This window comes from Trichomycterus rosablanca, chromosome 1, assembly GCF_030014385.1.
Source record: "Trichomycterus rosablanca isolate fTriRos1 chromosome 1, fTriRos1.hap1, whole genome shotgun sequence".
Classification (NCBI taxonomy): Eukaryota; Metazoa; Chordata; class Actinopteri; order Siluriformes; family Trichomycteridae; genus Trichomycterus; species Trichomycterus rosablanca.
The window spans coordinates 59,654,019-59,676,930 of record NC_085988.1 but is presented as its reverse complement, the minus strand read 5'-3'; the positions used below and the strand labels follow the sequence as shown (position 1 = coordinate 59,676,930).

At 38.7% G+C, this 22,912-nt stretch overlaps 1 protein-coding gene across 1 annotated transcript in view; it reads left to right on the top strand.

Annotated features, from left to right (window-relative positions):
• lrp6 (low density lipoprotein receptor-related protein 6) overlaps window positions 1-22,912 on the top strand; it is a 71,847-nt gene that overhangs the window by 4,456 nt on the left and 44,479 nt on the right. The window contains exons 2-4 of the mRNA XM_062994695.1: window positions 443-842; window positions 20,299-20,496; window positions 22,035-22,231. Of these exons, the coding sequence (XP_062850765.1) occupies window positions 443-842; window positions 20,299-20,496; window positions 22,035-22,231 (795 nt within the window). The remainder of the gene's footprint in view (window positions 1-442; window positions 843-20,298; window positions 20,497-22,034; window positions 22,232-22,912) is intronic.

Below are 22,912 nucleotides of genomic sequence, written 5' to 3'. Positions count from 1 at the left end.
GTTGTAACCAAACACAGTTTATCACCAGCTCTTTGTCTTCTGTAGAATGTGAGGAATTTCTAACACTATAAATGAATGTGTTATATGGTCCTTTACTACACTTGACAATTTAAATACATTTAAATTAGGATAAAAACAAACCAGTGTGTTTGTGAAAGACTGCATGCAGTTCTTGCATGACAAGGGAAGAAAAGAATGCATCTTATTGTTTATCATTGTTTAGAGCACTCACAGACTTAAAATCTTACATTTCTTTGGATAATAATAACTGTACATATCAGTACTTGTTTAAGACAGCTTGCATTTATTTTAGAAAGTTACCTGAGCTATTTAACCTGTGTGCGTGTCCTGTAACATTTGGTCTATTATCTATTATTAAAGAAAATACTGATGCAAATAAAGGTCAATATGTATTCTAATTTTTTTTTTTTTTTTTGTGCAGCTGTACCACTCCTCCTGTATGCCAACAGGCGTGATTTGCGGTTAGTTGATGCGGCCTCTGGGAACACTGCCAACGCCACAGTGGTGGTAAGCGGTCTGGAGGATGCAGCCGCCGTGGACTTCGTCTACGCCCAAGGTTTTATATACTGGAGTGATGTGAGCGAAGAGGCCATTAAGCGCACTGTTTTCAACAGCTCTGGATCTACTGTTCAAAACACAGTGGTGTCTGGCTTGGCCTCCCCTGATGGCCTTGCGTGCGATTGGCTAGGGAATAAACTATACTGGACAGACTCGGAAACAAACCGGATTGAGGTTGCCGAACTTGACGGCTCATTCAGGAAAGTTTTGTTCTGGCAGGACCTGGACCAGCCAAGGGCAATCGCTCTGGATCCGAGCAGAGGGTGAGTGCAAGATGTTTATTTTGTGTAGCTGAATTTGTTCTTAAATACGACACGTTTAATGCTCTGGAAAATATGGCGCCTCTCTCCCTCCCCCTTGTTTATTTTTCACTTTTTCCCTCTTGATTGTGCATCCAGCAAAAAGGGCAGCTCAATGTATATATGATTAAGAAGGACAAAGCTAGTACTAACGCCTTAAAAGAGGTGAATTTGTTTGCAGGCTAATTTGTGGCCCTGTGTAATTAGAGCTGCCCCTGAGTTAGACAAATCAGTTGAGGTCTTTGAGCTTTTGCTATTATTATGTTGGTCATGCTTGGGGAGTTGAAATCCAGTGCTATTCAAGAATGAAGCAATAGAACACAAGAGGGAGTGTGGTATCTAGAATGCCAGTTGTGTTTCATTTCTTTCATACAACAGGTTTGTGTAGTAAATATAAGAATAAAGCAAAGAAACCACATTGTTGTTTGAAATGCCTGTATTTAATATAAGCTATTTTATTCACCAGAAATATGGTAACAGTTTGCTTGTTATTATATAGTGAGATAGACTGATGCAGTCGTGAAACAGTGTGTAACTAGTGGACAGCTGCAATGATCCAATGGATCCAATGATTTTTTTTCTTTTGCTTTGTTCTTTCCTTCCTTTTTCTTACACTTGTGTTCATTGTGCAGTTAGAGAGAACAAAGGCTGTAGGTGCTGTATGACTAGCGTTGAAATCAAACAGCACTCCCTTTTTTGACTGTGTGTCTGTCAGAGAATTGTCCAATGACAGTTCCTGAATTTACCCCACTGATGCCCTGCACTTTCTCATAGTCTGGCTAATGTAAACCTTGAAGGACAGATGAGTTATACTGTCCATTCATTATTTATGATTAAATTGTTTGCTGGAGCCGAAAGTACCATTACTGTTACTTAGCAACTGGGACAACAATTACAATGGCCTGCTGTCAGATAACATCATGGTTAGAGTGTTTATCAACCAATCGTCTTTCATGCTTGGAACTAAACTCTGTGTAGTATAATTTAGAATCGAGGCCCTATGTAATTCACGGCTGTGAAAATCGCATCACGGACCGTGAAATGAGCCGTTTCCTGTGTAATATGCAATTTGCCGTAAAATTCAAAATTTAAGGGCTGTGTGAAGCGATTTAACGTTTTTCATTCACGTAGTGTATAAAATTTGAGGCCAAAACACTGATGAGAATTTTCGTCTTTCAGCTATTAAGGTCGGCTGTGCTGTGTATTGTAGCTTCCATTTATTCAATAATTTAGTTCATGAGTGTTATTTAATAACTGCTGTGAAGTGTGGCAATTTTCTTAAAAAATCTGTGAAATCTGTGATTTTTGAAAAGTCTGTGAAATTAAACACATTTTCCTGTGAATATAGTAGGGCCCTATTTATAATATAATTTGCAAAATGATTGATAATGGGTTGAGACTGAGTGCACTGCAGACTGAGGTTAGGACCAGGCAAACAGAGCAAAAACAGTAAGACTGTCTATTCCGGTTACCTAAGCTACCATGAGTGTGCTTAAACCTGAGGGACTGAAAGAGGTTCAGGCTCAGTGGGCTGCTTCAGAAGTGCAGTGTTTTTTTTGTTTTGGCGAGCTATATAGATGTTATTGATGTGTATTTACCTGCTAATTTAAAGGTTCTGCATTGGATACACTAGTAACTAAAAGACCCCCACATTGATTGCGGTTGGCTCTGTTTACAGCTGTGTTAATAGCTACATAATGACCTACCAGACATGGCAATGCATTGCTCAATTTTTGCTCAAAGCTTGGTTCTTGTGAAAGAAAATGAATGTTTAGCAAATTTGGGTTTATGTTTTAAATGTCAATCTATTAAATCACCACTGAATTAGAGTTTCACATATTGTGGATTTTTAAAGGCCTTAAACTAGTAACTTTGTGTATAGGCTAAATATACAGTAAAGACCATGCAGTGCTGTGAAGTTTAAAGTGTCCATATTGTATGAATTCACTCACTTCTATTAATATGTTGTATTTATTCATTTTAGGCAGCTAGTAAAACTGATTACCTGATTGTACTCTGTAACAAACAGTTGAACTAATAACTTATTCATTGAAAATGAGTGATTACACCATATATAGGTTTTTATTAATAGCTACTAAGTTATTCTTGTGTTAAATGCAGCAGGTTTGATGAGGCATAAAGATTTGAGTAAATTTTTATAAGGGCCAAATCATTATGGCCAGATGACTGGGTTGAAGTATCTCCTAAACAAAGAAGGGACAAGCCACAAACCGCAGACAGGTAGGTGGGTAGCCAAGTCTCTTTCATGCTAGAGCACACACAGGCAATGGGATCCGGTATAAACCGTATGGTTTGTACGTAAATCTTTCATTGATACAGTAATTTCTTGCAGAACCAGAGATTTTATATCATCCGCTATAATCTATAAAGTGACAAATATATTTAAGGTACATTGGATTTAAACACAACTGGTGTCATCATGATGAAGAAGTAGTGTGGGCAGCACAGTTGAGGGGTCCTAGGAACTGGGATTTGATCCTTCCCTTGGGTCTTTGTCTGTGAGATAAAAGGAAAAACTGTATGAGAACACTGCAATTCCAGGTTTTTACTCATCATATGAATTTCTGCCCTCTCTGATTGCATTTGAGATATTTTAGTGTAAGTGAATTTAGGGCAAAGTCATGAAGCACAAGAAGTGGATAGTTAGTGAATAGGAGAACTAATAAACATTCAGATGTTTGTGCAACCGGCTTCTATCCATCTGTGTCTGTTGTCTTTTCACCCATATGCACGCGGATAGAAAAGTTTGTGCACCACCATCCCCCCATTAGGGGACTCAAAAGTTTGTTTGGTAACAGGACACCACCATATAGTGGTCCACTCAACCTTATAGTATGTGAACCCACACGTCTACAAAATCTGAGCTTATTCTGCCATGTCGCTGGTAAGCAATATCTTTATGCTGGACATGCTTATACTGTTCTTTTGTTTGTTTTTCACATGTATCTAAAAAGCTTAAAGTCTCTGAACCTGAAGCACCTGAAATCTCCACCCACCTTGCTAGTAATTAGTCAGTACAGATGTGTGAATAGCTGTGGGTGAAGCTTGAACTCTGCTGCATGGCTGGTGTGGTTGGTGTATTTACATATTTGCACGCTTGAAGCTGATACAGCGTTCCAAACCACATACTAGTAGGTTGTAGTATTAATTAGTTCTTATTTAAAAAAAAAACTGATTGTGTTGGAAAACATGCAGCGTTAATATTTTCTATTATTATTTTGTACCTTGCACACAAACAAATGTATTACTTAGTACTTATTCCTTTATCATTTTGAGCTGTTGTAAGCACAGGCTGCATCAAACAGTCACATAAATAAATGTAGCTTTATGTGATAAAAATGCAACTAAAAACTATTAGATTTATGCTGTTTATAACTACTATTTAATGGTAAATGGTCAGGGTCACAGTGGGTCCGGTTTCAACAAAATCGCCGGGTGCAATACCGTAACACACCCAAACAGGACAACAGTCCGTCTCAGGTCCCCTTCCCCCCTCCCAAATTATGTCTGTCTGCAGACACCCGACTGGCTGATAGCACCACTGATAAATTCAAACCCTACATTGCAGCAGTTGTGGGCTAGTGTAACTGGCAGCTGCATGACCAGAGCACCCCACAATGAAGATTCCATGCTTTTAATGTTCAATTTGAGTCTTAACTGCCTTTCTAAGGAAACATATCGCTGCCTCTGACTCTAACGGTGGTGTTTTCATATTTACACTTTTGGTACAAGTGGCAGCAGTGTGGTGTATATTTGGAATTTGACTAGGTTATTTGTTCCGCTAAGCAAGCTTCTACATGACACACGCAAGGAAGTCGTGGGTTCGATCTCCAAGTGGGGCAGTCCGGGTCCTTTCTGTGTGGAGTTTGCATGTTCTCCCCGTATCTGCGTGGGTTTCCTCCGGGTGCTCCAGTTTCCTCCCACAGTCCAAAGACTTGCAAGTGAGGTGAATTGGAGATACAAAATTGTCCATGATTGTGTTTGATATAACCTTGAGTAACTACTGTTTCTGTCATGAATGTAACCAAAGTGTAAAACATGACGTTAAAATCCTAATAAATAAACAAACATGACACACAGCTGGACTTTCTCACTGATCAAATTGTAGAACCTGTGACATCATTGCACTGCTGTTTATCAGCCCCGCTTCATTTTACTTTCATTGCCCTATCTCAATAGAGGGAGGTGTATTATCATTAAAATTAAGAAGATTGTAGATGAAAGGCGCACTCTACTATTTATCTATTCATTAGATTTATTTAAATTAAACCTCATTGCCTCAGATTGTGTGAAAGGGAACACATTAAACAAAGGCTTCATCCATTACACCTGCTATTTTTCTCTTTAGGCTTTTGTTGTTGGTTAAAAATAGCCACACAGTACTTACGTGCGTTGTCATGTTTTTTATTCTTGCAGAATATTAGATGAAGTGAACTTGAATGCATTAAATGGATTTGAATGCATTTATATGAATTAAACAATACACTTCTTATTTTCGGACTAACATTACGAATGCCATTTTTATCAAATCCTTTAAATTAATTAACACCATCAATTTCACCATCCCTGTAAAAGGGGGTGTTGGTTTTTTTCCATGTTGGAATGGTTTGGAGACCTTTGGAGACCACTGTGGACCAGATTAGAATTAGTTAAAAGCAAAAAAGTAGAATGGACATAGTAAACAACTTTTATTGCAGAATTAAAATGTCGGTAGTGCCATTTCAGACCTTAACTCCTTTAATCTGATAACTTACTGTCATTAGTTGACAGGTAACTGATTACCAACAAGCTTATAGTGTCTTCATATTCTATTAAATATAAATCAGTGTAACATAGTCAGTCATGTAGAACAGTAAGATTACCATAAACTCTGTGAGCAATACCAGTGCTGCTCTCAAAAGGTTGATTTTAAACAGAGCCTGTAGAGAAAAGTGTTAACTCTACATACTAATCATATTTTTACAATCAGCATTTTTACAAGGCTTTGAATATAATAGCAATTAAGTTTACAATAGTGGTAAACTTAAGGATTAATGGCTCATCGGTTGGGTTAAAACCAATGCTGTGAGTAGTTGTGCTTTAAAAAAAAAAAAAAAATTTGTTTATGCTTTTCCGCTTTCTAGTGCGTCCAGTTGCCCGATTGCGTCACGCTTCCTCTCCACTAATGCGAGCCCCGCTCTGATTTGAGGAGAACGAAGCTAACCTATGCCCTTCCGACACGTGGGCAGCAGCCATATGCATTTTGTCACCCACATTAGGCGAGTGCATATATGCGAATCAGCCTTGTGTACGGAGAGACACACCCTGATCTGCACTCTTTCCCCCCGTCAATCAGCGCCGTCAATCAGCCAGCAGAGGTCGTAGCTGCATCAGTTACGAGGAGTTCATGTGGCCGCTCAGCCCGGCCGGATGGCAGAGCTGAGATTCGATACGATGTATTTGAAATCCCAGCTCTGGTGCGCTCGCGAGCGAAGTTGTGCTTTTTTAACGAACAATTCAAACTCTTAATCAAAAGAGAGGAAAAAGCTGAGTTGTATTCATTATGCAGTGATAGCAGCAGCAGACCTGTGTTACAGGTAGTGAAGGGGCTCACCAATTAATTCCAGCCGTGGAATAAGATTGCAAAATTTACGGATCCAGGCACTATATTTATGTTTCATTATTTCATTTCCCTGCACCTGGTCCAGCTACTTAGGAATCTGTATAGCCAACAACATGCTGCTGTCAGGACAGCCAATCAGCATGGTTAGGGTAAGAATGAAATCTGACATGGATGTACTGTATGTCTCACCATGTCTGTTAAACATCCTTGGAGAACAGGTGATGAGAAAAGCACTACTAGGATTTCTACTATGAATTCAGGATTGGTGGAAAGACCACTAGCAATCTCTGATGCAATCTTGGGCATGTGATGAGGCGCTCACACGACAATATTGCAGGCAGTGTTATGACAGGACTTGTAGAAGGACTCGGAACTTGAGAAAGACCAAATAAAAACTGATGTCAGCAACACAGTGGTGTAAATAACAAAGTGTCATGTCAAAACTTTAGGTAATAGAGTAAAAGTGCTAGTATGGGCTTAACATAAAAACAAATCTATGCATTTTACTGTAAACTGTGCTGCCAGAACAGTGTATCCATAGCTAGAATGCGAAGTCTTTGCAGCTATACTAATTGTCACATCAAGGGGTCTTTTCCAGCTTACATTTCCTAGTCCCATACTGGCCTTGCCCACAATTGTTACTGAGACTTCTGATAGTGCAAATCACTGCTAAATAAAATACTTCACCATATAAAAAGCTTAACTGTAAAAAAGAATGGCAGTAGAAACATTATGTATTTATGTATTTAATGAGTCTGTAGTAAGCTATTACATAGATGAGAGGTCTATGAAAGCCTCTTTTTCACTGCAGTTGTAATTCTAGTGCATTCTAATGCTTTGCAGCAGCTAGGTGAGGTACAGTAAAATTGTTTGTATGTTGTTAGTCAAATTTCGTTAGCCCTAATTTGATATAAACCGGACGCTTTTGATCCTTCTTCTGCCATTTTTCTATTTGCTATAATCATTAGCTCTTTGCAGTAAAACACCCAGTACACCACTTGTTTTTCCATGTCTGTTTTCTCTTTTTTTATACAAAAAAGAATAATTTAAATTAAATATAATTGTGAAAAGGTGCAAGCAACATTTAGCGCATGTCAATAAAATAGAGTGAGAAAGGGGGAGAATTAGTAAGAGGGTAAATGCTCCAGCACAATGCTGTGTGGGCTAGTAGGGAGAGTGTGAGTGGTAATGGTTCTCACTGGGTGTCTGGCTCACACGTGTGCCACCCATTTGATCCTCTAAACAATCCTTTGCCGGCCTGCAGCTCGACCCCCTACGTGCAACAGAGTTTACTTACTCATACACTCTGCGGGGCTTTCACACTCACTCTCTCTTCCTAGCTCTCACTTATACACTCAAATGCAAATTGCATAAACTGCATTGGGAAGTACTGTTACGTTACCTTTTAACTAACAAATGGCATGTAAAAAATCCTTGTAGCATTCAGTAGGCCTTAAAGATCTAAATACTACAACATGTTTATCATAAATATTCGACTCCCATTATATTATAAGGTTTTATGGTGATGTACATAGAATTGAGTGAAAAAATAAAGCAAGAAGTCTCAGTAAACATCTGGTTCTTTTGGCAAATGTCCTTGTGTACTATTATTCAACCTCCAGCCTCAGTACTTGGTGGAACATCTTCATAACTTCTATTAAGAAATTTTAGTAAATGCTAAATTGTAGTAGGTGCTTCAAGCACCTCTCTTGTGAAATCTTCACCCATTTTCATGCAAAACCTTCCAGCTCATTGAGGCTTGATGGCCTTTATGCCGCAGCTGCTTTCTTCTGTCTCACCTTCTGTGGGATTTAAATCTAGAGACTGAAAAGGCCACTCAAGAATATTCCAGGACTGATGCATTCCTCCTTAAAATGCATTGATCTTTCTCTAAATCCTTGATGCCATCCATTCACATGGTCAAAATCACCAGTTCCTGGCTTAGGTGGCGCAGCAGTAAAAACACGCTAGCATACCAGAGCTGGGATCTCAAATACATCATATGGAGTCTCAGCTCTGCCTTCTGGCTGGGCTTGTTATCTTGTTATAAGACCTCTGAACAAGCTTTGCTATGCCATAAGTTTGGAACTTCAAGACAGTACTCCCAATGGTGACTCTAGGAATGTTCAAGATCTTAATAATCTTATTATTTTTATTGCCCATTGGTGCAATAAAATAATCTCCTTTCTGTGTCTCTCCTTAGTTTTTACCATGGTTGCAACACACCTTCAACACATCTATGGGTGCTGTCTATAAAACACATGGCAGCTGAAGCAAATTAGTATTGTTATCGAGTTCTCAATCACTTAATCATGTTGGAACCTACCTTTAGGTCTTACACAGAGACTAGCAGTAGTTTTTGGGATCAACAGCATTATGTTGGGGTTGAATAATTGTGACGTAGCAGTATTAACAAAATATCCTGCTACTCTACTAAAATATATCTATTTTTGTTCATTTGCTGAATCACTGAACTGATATTCATTTAAAGCAAATATTTCTTATTGCAACAATATAGATTCTGGTGTCAATTCAGTTTTTTTTTTGCTTGTGTAGTTTTTCATTCACAAAATTAAAACCGGGTCAGTTGGAGTGCAAAATTCCTGTCTGGCTCTGCTGCTGAAGCACTGGTGTGTCATGAACTAAAACTGGCTCTAATCACAGCACACTCCCTCCTACGAGTCACAGGCAACACCTAGGATGGAATTTTGCCAGTTTCCTTTAACTGCTATCCAACTGTCATAAGTCGACTGTTAACAGATAACTGACGGGCTTAGCATCCCGTCAAAATATAAAGCATGTCAGTGTGTCATATAAACAAGTGTTTACTGCTATGTTCTCTGCTGTACAATGATTACCATTAAATAAGTGACAATGTGTACCAGTCAGATCAACATAAACACTGTAATCAGAACCAGTTTAGCATTCAGGATGTAGTTTTTAAGCATAGTCGATAATGAACATTTCATTACAATGGCTTATTAAATATGCTAAATGATAGAGATGAAGTTTAGTGCATTAAAGCTTTTCCTGACAACATTAGTGGTGGTGTTATTAGATTAGCACACGGCTGGAAAGCTAGCTGATGCAAAATCACAAAAAGGAGAAAGCTGCAGCTCTTTTATACTAAATCAAATATGGACCATGCATGTTGTGGGCACAAATATTGGCACCCTTGCATTTTATCAAAATAAACCATTTTATTTTATTCTCTATACATGTTTGTGCAATAAAACAAAACTAAACATGGGTTAATGGGTAAACGCAGTGGGTTAATGTTACAGCCAGCTTCCGGCGTAGTGATAAAGTGTCGCTCCCTATTCCCTACACAGTTTGAAGTTCACTTCATTCCAACATTTATGTTACCTTTGGACTGGAATCTCACAATACCCTATGTAGTGCACTTCACAGGAACAACTGGGGTGAATGGAACACTCCTACAGAATTGGCGCTAACGGTTGAAAAACTGCTTTCTGAACCAATCAGACATGATTTTAATTTTGTTTTACTTCACAACCAGGAAAAGTTTGGAGGTTTTTAATTATAAGCACATTTACAAAATAACGGATTATATTCCTAATGGGGGACACGGTTATAAATTTAATAGCATCTGAAAGAACATAAGCTAAGCTAAGCAGTGGTTATGATTTTTTTTGCTGTGTTTTGGATTTTGGCCGCTGTGCCGTGATTTATCGCGTGCTTTTGTTTTGCAATGAAAACAAAACGTATCAGTTTAAGCTTTTAACTGGTACCTTCTTGTTACGAAAATTACATTCATTTGCACAATGACTGGGAAAGTAAAGGCACTAAGTAAAACAGCAAAATACAGTTGCTAATTTGTTTTTGTTTTTATCTGAACTTACATATTTATTTCTACTCTACATTTCCAGTATATGTTTTGTGTATATTATTTTGTCTCCTGACTGGACTCGGACTCTAGCCAAAAGGACTCGGACTCGTATTTTGTGTCTTGTGAACATCTCTGCTGTCCAGCAAAGCCATTCTAAAATAGCTTGGGCAAAAATTGTTTTACATTGCTGTGCAGGATTCCATAGTCAAAGGAAAAGTGTGCTTCTCTACACACATGATCATCTGTGTGCTGCACCTCAAAAGCCTAGTCAACTTGTTCTCCGCTGCTGGGGATCCCGATTGTGTTTGAGTAGGGTATATTGCTGCTCATGCCCCCTCCGACAGGTGTGCAGTCCTTCTTTGTCGCCGAGCTTTGGTGGATTCGCACATGAGACTCTTCCACTTTCTGAACCGGCACCTCGGTCTGCTTGCACAGCGTTTGAAGACCCCACCCACTTAGTCCGCTCATTTTCCCCACCCAGCAGACACTGTGGCCAATTTTTGTCTGCTGCAGGCACTGCCTATAGTGCCCGCTAGATGGTGCCCAGCCGACCGGTAGCAGAGCCAAGATTCAAACCGGGCTGTTCAGAATCTCAGTGCTGGTATTGCTGGTGGAATATTCCCACTGTGCCACCTGGGTGCCTTTACTGTATTATTTTACTTACACAACACTGGGGTCTCTGGGACCCCAAAAAACAAGGTGGTAAAGTCAATGGCAACTGAACACAGGGGTTAAGAGGGAAAAACATGCAGCAGAACATACTTATGTTTGACTGTAGAGTTTTTTAGACTGGTCATGGTAAAACATGCAGTTTTAGTCTGGCTGTACAGGTAAAACAGGTAAAAAAAAGGAAAAGCGTTTTTAAAATTCTTGTGTTATTGTGGGGTGGGCCTCAGTGGTACTCTAATCCCATAACTTGCTGTATATGCATCACTTCATGTTGGAGTTATACCTCATACTGTGAAGGAGAAGACTTTTACCACTAGTGACCAATAAGGCTTTGAATAACCACGGCTTTAAACACTACTTTTGGTGTTTCTTGGAAGGGGTTTGTGGTAGAAGCTTGGACACCCGCACTGTTCAGTAATATCTGGACTTGACTTGAGTAGACTGGATGGTAAAACTCAAAAACCTTAAGACATGATGATTTAACAGGTTGTATTTTAACCTCGCTAATAATAGTAATTACAGTTGTGGCAAATTTTTATCTGCACTATTTATTCTTCACCAAATAGTGACCCACCCTACCCTCTTACAAAAGCTTTAGGTCTCACACAAGCACACATTTCACCCCCACCCAGACACTCGTGTGTATTTTCAGCAGTGTGTGATGAGTGGTAATAAATGAGCTGGCCTGCTCAATGGATCTGCTCGAGATGTTGCATAGAGATTGTTCTAGAAGAGGCAGATTGGTGATTTCTTGGACTTTTATTACTAAATACAGTATTTAAAAAAATTGCTATTCTTCTTCTTGAACGTTATATTACAAATGTTTTGAAATAGCTCCTTGGATTGTTATCGGACAGTTACCTGGCAGTTTGTGGTTTATTAAATTGTATTGAACCAACTGTTGTGTAGCTTTACAAAACCTTTTAAACTTTTATGAAACAATAATCAAACATGTTTTTAAAAACATTGTTTATAATTTGAAACATTTTTGTTTATACCAACCAAATCAAAAATGGTTTAATACTTGTTTTTCCTTACTGTAAGTAAGGCCCTACCTAATTCACGGCAGTAAAAATTGCATCACGGACCATGAAGTGAGCCGCTTTTTGTAAAATGACCCATTTCCCATGAAATATGCAATTTGCTGTGAAATTCAAAATTTAGGGGTTGTGTTAAGCGATTTAACATTTTTCATTCACATAGTGCATGAAACATGAGGTGCAATATAAGGCGGTCCTAGCCTAGTGTAACAGACTTTTCTGTAGTGTAGTATTTTGACAATGTCTGATATGTGTTTACATGTTAAGTTCATTTTGTCCCTTTGGGGATTCCATAGTCAAAGGAAAAGTGTGCTTCTCTACACATGCGATTATCTCTGCTGCATCTCAAAAGAACAAGCCAGTAAAGTATTATGCTCCCGATAATTTGAATATGTACAATTTATTTTATTTCTTAAGTCTAAAGCAGCTAAAAACACTACTCGGGTAACTGGGTTTGGAAAACTCCCAACCAATTCTGTGGCCGCAGAGGGTCGTTCGTCTAAACACAGACGAGTATTTTAGTCTTTGAGAGGGAGCTATTAAGGTTGGCTGTGCTGTGTATTGTAGCTTCCATTGATTCCATCATTCAGTTTATGGGTGTTATTTAACTGACTGCTGTAAAATGTGGCAATTTTGTTTAAAAAATAAATCGAAAAAAACCTGACCCTCCTTAAAAAGAGAAGAACATTGTTTAAGAAGAAGATTGTTTTTTTAAATTAAATAAAATTTACCATCTTAAGGTTGGGTTTTTTTTTTTGCTTCTATTTGAACTAATAGGAAATTGGTAAGCTATTTAAGTCAACTTTGTAAAATATAAATCATATAATGTATTGAACCTTGAAACAAAAAAAAACAAAAAATCAAGACATGCAGTTTCTACTGTACAGCGATCTAATTAAATTGGGCAAAGCATTAAATTGTGGAGGGGGACACAAAGTGATCTTTAGGAGTCTGTTGAACCACAGTGAGAGCCCTATGCAGATAACTTGTAACAGTGATTAATCTGCCTAGGAGTGGCCAGTCTGCTAAACATTTTGAAAGGGCTCAGTGACATTTCATTCCTTTAGCTTGACTCTACAATTTACTATTGTTTTGTCTGGTGCTAGATCATAAAATAAACTATGAACATTGCCATTAAAATGCCAATAAAATATCTACTGTTTTGTCAAAAGATGTATAGAAAGCAAATATTTTCTTTATCCTTTGCTTTTGCTCTGTTGGGTTTTAAAGTGAACTAGAAAATGCAACAAGGTAAAAAAATATACAAATAATGCAACTAATTTTAAATGCCACAGATTAGAATATCATGCATTTGCAGAACAAAATGTATTTCCTTATACAAAGTGTTAGTCATCCTTTCTCGATCAAGGTTTCAGTAGTAACCTTTGAACCATCACAACCCTCTTTTCATCACAGCCTATTTTTCCTTGGGTCTGGCCAGATAATGGAGAGGTTGACACAACCAACTCCACTTGGACTTTTTTTTTTAAACTGCCTCTCTTTAATGCACTGTTGTCTTTGCTTCTCCCGGTTGCTCAGTAACAGTGTCCCGGCCTACATATACAGTGTGGGTCCCATGCCTGCTATATGCTAACCAACTAGCTTAGACATGTATGTTTGATGTTTTTCCTTTGGCTTGGAGCTCAAACTGCTTTAATGCCACTGTTTGGCCACTGTTTGGTCAGGGTTTTACTCCTGCTGTAGAACCCTGACCCTTTTTTCTATCATCTGCAACCTAGAGCATTTCCTAGCCACATGACCATTGCTGTCTCCATTGCGGCACCCCACATTGTTAAAGGTGAAAGGTCAATGCTCCCTGGAGTCAAAGGGTTTGATTTATGGTTGATGGCCTTTCCTTCATCAGAGAACCTTTATCCTCTAGAGGTACACAAAGGCGGATGTTTGTGTGTTCAGCACCGTGCTGTGTTATATGTATAGATTGGCTTTGGGATGTATCTAGTTTTTCTAACCTTTCATGTTTTGCTTTTTTAAACAGTAACAGGTGGTGCCTGTAAGCAGCAGGTAAAAGCTGCTTTTACGAATGCTTTCTATGCAAATCCAATATGTTTTTACTTATTTGCTTTGGGGTTTTGATTTTAACAGTTTGTCACTACTTGCTGTTCATTTTTACATGTTTAGTTGATATGAAACAATACACACATTTAAAGATTTATTTTCAGAAATAAAACGTATTGTCCATTCAAATATTGAAACCAATAATCCGGTCTACCTCAGAGACTCAGTAAAGCTGTTTTTTAATATGGCCTGAAACTGATGTACTGTATTATGCATTGCTATAAGTCATTGTCATTTACATAATTTATACACTATAACCAAAAGTGTTTGGACACCTGACCATGAGCTTGTTGGACATCCCATTAAAAAAATATTATATAGTGACTTATATGTGAATTTTTCAGCTATTGCAAAAGCCACTCCTCTGAGAAGGCTTCTCACAAGTCTTTGAAGTATGTCTATAGGAATTTGTGCGTATTCATTTAAAGGATCATTTGTATAGCTGGGCATTGGTCAAGAAAGCCTCGACTGATATTCCAGTTTATTTCAAAACTGTTAAATGTGGCTGAGGTCAGGGCTCTGTGCAGGCCACTGGAGTTTTCTATTGCTGATATTGCTTTTGTGCACAGGGCCACAGTCATGCTGGAACAGGAAAGGGCCTTAGCTAAACCTTTGCTGCAAGTTAAAAGCATATTATTTCCTTCATATAATTGATTTATTTATTGTTTTATTATTTATTTTATTGTTAGATTGTTGTGGCTGAAATACATGAATTCACTAGCAAGGAGTAGGGGTGTAATAGGTCACAAATCTCATGGGTTAGATCATTTTGGATCAGTATCAGTAAGACAAGTTAACTTTACTTTCTGTTAATTAATACAGAAAGTATTGCCCATGGTCTTAAATGAAAACAACACTTAAGATGTTTATAATGTTGATACTGAAGTGTATGTTTGAGGGGATTTCATCATATTTGTAAATGTAACGTATTTCCAAAACGTATCACCTTGTGTCTAGTTATAAACATCCAAAGAGATTTGGTAATTGCTTTAGCTTGCTCTGAATCTGCAACGAAGGGCTGCTTAAATGCTGTGGTTAAGAAGTTGTTGTGTCTTGGCTCCCGATTCCGTCCCTGACACACTGCGGTGATGTTGCTTTAATTGTGTGGCCAAGTGCTTCCTCTTCCCTAGTAGCCATGACTGTCACTGTTAACTGCTTAGAACTTGCTTCGTAACGGCTTTGTCTGTATCTTTCCACTGCATCTCCACTGCATCTCCACATCCAGATTTAGAAAATTATCACTTTACTCTTTTAAATTTTTTTATTTCTAATTTCAAAATGATTTTTTATAACTTTATTATTACACACTTATGGTTAAACTTTGGCAATTGAGTCAAGGTTCACGTTTGTACTGAACTGTCGGGTGATCCGTTAAGATCACAGATTAGGCCTGTTAAACCACTAATTAGAAGGGGTGTTCCGGTACTTTTGTCCATATAGGGTCTGTCTTGCTGTCTTACTGCCTACATAGGCAGCTGCCTCAGTAGAGAGGATTCTGATAAGTCATCAACTTAAAAAAGTCAGGTTATTCGAACACACTACTTGGACAGTGATTCCATAAGTTTTTGCTTACTAAGCTAACACAGTTAGCCTCATGCTATTCAAACCAATAGCATGAGGTGGCACAACTTGCTAGCATGTGAACTAACATCCCCCTCTGTGTACCGAAAACAGTTAAATTTGCTGACGAGTTGAATTTGCAAATAAATGACACTTGTGCACGTGCTATTAAATCTATTATGATTTATTTACGTTTGAATTTGTTGCTTCACATCCGTCCGCCATCTTTGTAACTTTGCCGGGATCGCTTTCACCACTAATGCAGCATCGGATGCTCCCTCGTTATTCAGTCAAAATACCGTTACTAGACAGCATTTTAAGGCATCTAGGAATTCGAACAGCCGCCTTCTCTGGAGCGTGCGTAGGATGACGTAAAATGCTGTCTGTGTAGAGAGCGTACTAGGTTTTCGAACACACCCATATACTGTATTTCTGTGTATGTGTATCATATCACTCAGCACTCGGTCCTCAGACAGCCACTGCGTCAAGAAATGCAAGTGAACCCAGTGTTATTCAAAGAAGAGAAATAGCCACAGAGTAAAGCCACATAAGTTCTCTAGGTCCAAGCTTATCCTAAGATAGACTGAAAGGAGGTGAAAATGTGTTCTGTGGTCAAATAAGTACACATGCTTATTTAAAAAAAAAAAAAAAAAAAAAAAAGAACATCAAGTTCTCTGTGCCAAAGATGAAAAAGACCATCTACTCCTATCAGTGAAAAGTTAGGAGTTTTTCGTCGATAATCCGTTCGAAAAGGCTGTTCCAAAGTCGAAACATACGAAAACCGAAACAATAATTCCCATAAGGAATAAAATAAATACAATTAATGCATTCATGAAAGGCAAAAATATTAACAAAAATAAATTTTTTAGAGAATAAATGTAGTTTTAAATACAGAAAACAATGAGAAATGATTATAAATAAGTAATGAAATGGATAAATGAACATTTAACATCACATTTACCTTTATTGAGGAGTCCTGTTGGCGTATGGAAGGCGGCGAGGAAGGCAGTGGGATACCCCGATATGGCCACGTGAGTCTTTGTTTACGCTGGCCCGTACCGAGTCATGTGGGAAATGGCCGAACGCGATCGGTACGGTTCAACGAAAACCGAGTCAGCGTTCGAAACTCGAGGTAGAAAAAAAAACGACGAAAGTCAACGAAAACCGGGGCATACGAAAACCGAGGTTTGACTGTAAGGGTTCAAGAGAAATAAAATGCACAGATTGTGTTATTGTATTTCACAAGTGTTTTTAAATTAAGTTTTCCAAACAGGCATAAACAACCTTAACCAAACATTTAAATTCTGTCTGTGTTCATCTTTCAAATCTGAGATGATGTCAAGTCAACTTTATTTATATAGCGCTTTTTACAATAGACATTGTCTCAAAGCAACTTCCAGGACCAACAGATACAAAAACCCCTGTTGAGCAAGCCAAGGGCGACTGTGGCAAGGAAAAACTCCCTGAAAATTACAGGAAGAAACCTTGAGAGGAACCAGACTCAGCAGGGACCCATCCTTCTTGGGTGGTCTGGAGGATACTTTAAATAAATACACGATTTACACAAAGCATACAAACACAGAATTAAATGATCTAAAAGTTATAACTGGTAATAAATAGATAAATAAATAATAATAGAGTTGTTATTCGCTCTAGTCTTCAATAAAGTCTGTAGTGAGTTCTTGTCATTCTTGGTGCAATTACGCCAAACCCGTCACATCCGGCAGGAGCAGCATCATTGTCACGGCAGTCTCGACTTTAATCCTTAACCTCGGCGGGTAAACAGGTTTCCATCAGAATGCCCTCGGGGTAAAACAACAGATAATGTAGTTAAATAATGTACAATGCTAGTTGAGTAAAACAGTTTTACAGAGAGTTTTAGACTCCGGCAGCCCTAATTATTACAGCATAACTAAAAGGGAGAGCGAGCAGGTAACAAGGTCATGAAGGCTTTCACAGGACATCAGCGCCCACCTCTCCTACCCAAACCGGAGTGATCGGACAAGAGAGGCAGAACGACAGCAACCCAACATCCCTGATCACCACAAGTTTCTATGACCAAGAACCCCCAAGCTCTGCTCTTTTGTCTATACTAATCAAAAGCCTGAGAAAATAAATATGTTTTCAGTCTAGACTTAAACATTGAGACTGTGTCCGAATCCCGAATAGAGGCAGGAAGATTATTCCAAAGTTGTGGAGCTTTGTAAGAAAATGCTCTTCCACCAGCCGTGATCTTTTTAATTTTAGGAACTATAAGTAACCCTGCATCTTGTGAACGAAGTGGACGCGCTGGGTTGTAGTGATTAATAAGTTCACTCAGATAATGTGGAGCCAGACCATGTAGCGCTTTATAGGTTAGTAAAAGTATTTTGTAATCAATGTGGAATTTAACTGGCAGCCAGTGTAGAGATGATAGAACAGGAGTGATATGATACAATTTTCTAGTTCTAGTTAGCACTCGAGCTGCTGCATTTTGAACTAACTGGAGTTTGTGTATGGATCTACCAGAGCATCCAGTTAGAAGAGCATTACAATAATCTAACCGAAAAGTTATAAACGCATGGATCAGTTTTTCTTCCAGAGCCCACTGTATTAAATGCATGCAATGTTTCTGGTTTTAAATTTTGTATTGACAAGAAAATATATTTTATTTTAGAGATTTGTGATATCTATGTCTTTTTACTTTCATTGGTCTGTTTGCCATGTAATTTACACCAATATGTGAAGTGTAAAATGTATTCCAGAGGACTACAGTAACAAACAGTTAGGCAGTGTCAGCTCATTGTGCTTACATGCAATATGAAAGATTCCAGTTGAGTGTGATGTATCGAAAAGGCATCCTTACACCTGCTTCACGTAACTGTAGACATTTACAGCAAATGTGTAGCACTGAAGAACTTAAAATTTCAGGGCATAAGCAGGTAATAGAGATGCATGAGTACCGATACTGGTATCGGGTATTTGCCCGATACAGCGCTCATTAACTTGTACTCGAAATCGCAAGCGAGGCTCCGATACGAAACATCCGATACTAAACATCCGATACCGTGTGCCTAGTGCACGTTGCTGCGTTATGCCTGGTTCACACTACACGATTTTTGCTCTGATTTTCGCTCAGCGACTGGTCGGCGCTAGATTTGCCGGCTCGGGAGCAACTCGGCGTTCGCTCGGCGATCAAAACTCGGCTCTCGAAGTGTGAACTATCCAACAACTCGATCCGACCGGCTCACCGAGCGCTCGAGTTTTCTAGCACGTCAGATATCTGATCTGAGATGTGCGACTGGGAATGAGTGACATGTCGAACAGCCAATGAGAACGCAGGATACGGTGTGAGGGGAAACGCTGGAGAGGAGTGTAAACAGGTGGGACAGGGGGATAATATAGTTTATATCAGAATACACCGGCACACACACACACACGTTTTACAGTATTTCTGACCTGATCGTTCTCTACAAAACATAACAACAAAACACCAACATTGCAAAAATATTTATTAACCTCCAACTCACTACAGAACAACCCATGCTATTCGTGTTGCCAAATCCACTCAGATTCATTTATTTTTCCTCCTTGATTTCATCACGTCAGCGCACAAACACTTTGATCTCTCGCTACTTGTTGACGTGCATTTTTGGACGGGGTATCATTAAACTTCTCGTCACTTCTCACGTGTTTTTGTTTAAAAAAAAACGGTATTCTAAATAGGTATTGGTATCTGTATCGGCAAGTACAAAAATACATGTACTTGTACTCGTACTCGGTTGGGAAAAAATAGTATCGATGCATCCCTAGCAGGTAACATTTTAATAACTAGATGGTAACTAGGGCATTACAATAATTACTGACTGTAGACTGTTTCATATACCTTGTTACTTCCCTATCAGACGAAATGGGTTCTCTCTTCTCTATTACTTATATTATGATTTAACTAGAACTGTCAAAAAGCAATTTGAATACAATTACAGAACGAACGAGTTGTTGAGTTAATTTTGTTGATTGCTTTAGTGTAGACATTTACAGCGTGTGTGTAGCACTGAAGAACTTTACGTTTCAGGGCATAAGCAGGTAACATTTTAATAACTAGATGGTAACTAGGGCATTACAGTAATTACTGACTGTAGACTGTTGTTTCATACACCTTGTTACTTCCCTATCAGTCAAAATGGGTTCTCTCTTCTCTATTTCTTATATAGAACTGTCAAAAAGCAATTTTGCTTCCTCCAATAAGTAAAGTTGAAACCTTGCAGAGAACAAGTCCCACCTTAGAATGCAATTACAGAAAGAACGAGTTGTTGATGAGTTAATTTTGTTGATTGCTTTAAGAATTGCGTATTCTGATAAAATAAACATGTAAAGTTCCTTGCTTTAAAACAGTTAGCAAAAGATCATTGTAGAGCTTGTAATTACGCTGCCTGAAGACATGGTGGATGTGAGACCAGAAGGCAGGTTGCATCCAGATTAAAAGAAAGGTCACCCGGGAATCACAGAGATAAGATAATGACAGGTCGTTATCACTGGCAGGGTGTGCCGCAGGGTGCCCTCTGCTTATAAGTGCAACGTAAAGAACAACACTAATAGGTCTTCTTTCCCCTTTCTTTGTAGGTATGTGTACTGGACAGACTGGGGGGAGATCCCGAAAATTGAAAGGGCGGGTATGGATGGTACGAACCGAGCGGTAATCATCGATACGAATATCTACTGGCCCAATGGGCTTACCTTGGACTACAGCCAGAAAAAACTCTACTGGGCAGATGCCAAGTTCAACTTCATTCATTGCTGCAACCTTGATGGCACAGAGAGGTAAGTCATGTAATCGTAGATTTGAGTGTATTGTGCAGTGTAAGACACTGAGGTGTGGTGATTGGGGACAGGCATTTTGTTCACTTGAACTGTCAAAATGAACATGGGTGTGGTGCTGTAAATGCAAGATGTTTTGTTTTACTCTTCCTGTCACTGCAGTCAACCCAGACACTGTTCAAGAGAATTGTGTTTATTAATTATTTATTTTTTAATTTGGTGCTGCTGTAAAAGTAATAATGCTGGTTGTCTTTTCTTACTATAGCCATATAAGCCATTCTTATTGCCTCGTTCAAGAATGGAATCTTTTGATTTACACAATTGCCTGCATGCATTGCTGCAATCCCTGTTTTACTGCTAGAAGCTATATAAAGATCACTGTAGTTGTTTGCCTGTTATGTCACTAACCAAAGCTAGCAAAAGAAATATAACTTTAATTCTTTTAAAAAAAGAATACATACCTTTTTAGCCTGCTTTCACCCTGTTTTTCAATAGTCAGGACCCCCACAGAGCAGGTATTATTTAGGTGGTGGATTACTCTCAGAACTGCAGTAACACTGACATGGTGGTGGTGTGTTAGTGTGTGTTGTGCTGGTATGAGTGGATCAGACACAGCAATGCTGATTGAGTTTTTAAATACCGTGTCCACTCACTGTCCACTCTATTAGACACTGCTGTTTGAATTGGTCATCTTCTAGACCTTCATCAGTAGTCACAGGACGCTGCCCACGGGGCGCTCTTGGTTGGATATTTTTGGTTGGGGGACTATTCTCAGTCCAGCAGTGACAGTGAGGTTTTTAAAAACTCCAGCAGCGTTGCTGTGTCTGATCCACTTATATCAGCACAACACACACTAACACACCACCACCATGTCAGTGTCACTGCAGTGCTGAGAATGACCCACCACCCAAATAATACCTGCTCTGTGGTGGTCCTGGGAGAGTCCTGACCATTGAAGAACATGGTAAAAGCAGGCAAAAAAAGCATGCAGAAAAACAGATGGACTACAGTCAGTAATTGTAGAACTACAAAGTGCTTCTGTATGGTAAGACACACAGAGCCATATCACAAATGGAGAGCCACGCTAAGCTCAATATGACCAGCCTAATTCACCATTTGCTTTGTTAACACTCTGCACTGGTCTGCTTGCATTTTAGACCATTTTGTAAATGTATATCTTTATATGCTTATTACATTTTTACATAATTGAATACATTTCAATAGTAATCGATTAAATCTAGGCTTTATTTAAACAAGGAATGCGATCAGTATTTTAAACTCTTACGTTCTGCTTTTGATGAACTCCATAGCTGCTTTCGACCATACTACATATAAATTTAGTTGTGTCTAATTATGAGCGTACACTGCACATTATAGCATGAATATGGTGGTTTAAGTGGTGCATGTGTTTTGCACATCTTTATATGATTTTAAACACAAACTACTATTTGTAAAAAAAAATTTAACTAGTATTTGTTACTTGTTATTCAATTTAGAATTTATGCTTGTTTACTTGTTTAATGATCATTTTTAATTTTCAGAGAGGTGGTGGTGAAGGGCTCCCTTCCGCACCCCTTTGCCCTAACACTGTACGAGGACACACTCTTCTGGACAGATTGGAATACACACTCCATCCACTCATGCCAGAAGCAGACGGGGGAGGAACGACGTGAAGTCCACTCGCACATCTTTTCGCCCATGGACATTCATGTTTTCAGCCAAAAAAGACAAACCATGGGTAATGTTGCCAATATTAACATCCTTTGTGGTTCACCACCTAGTAAGCTTTTTTTTACTTAGTGAATGCCTGGAACAGTATTACAAGCTTTTACATTAAAAAGTTTTATTTAAAGTTAATAAATAAATAAATAAATGTGGCTTTTTAAAATTTTCACTATACAAGCTTAGGTTCCATTCTCCATGCCTGATTTATTTTATAGTCGAATGCATCACGGCTCAGCTTTATGAGCCAGAGCATGGTTTGGAGAGTTTCCTAATGCTACCATTTCTAGTCTTTTCATTCATCAATGCACAAAGGTCTCTTGGCTTGTTTGGTAATACTACTCTGCAGAGATGATTATGGCACAGTCACCTTTATGGCTCTCTGTGCGATGGTTGTACAATAGAGGCACTGTTCGATTTGAACATGGAGAATTTCTCATGGCCTAGAGAAAAACCTGGAACACACTCATCGCACCACTCCGTTTTTTTTTCTTTTTTCCCCCTCTTGCTCTTTGTGTGCTTTTGTATTTTATTGCTACTAACTCCTCTCTTAAATGTATTTATTTTTATGCAGGTTTTTATGTCTGGTTCCTCTCAAGGTTTCTTCCTGTAATTTTAAGGGAGTTTTTCCTTGCCTTTGTTGCCCTTGACTTTTGGTCTGTCGTTTCTGGATTCTGCAAAGTTGCTTTGAGACAAT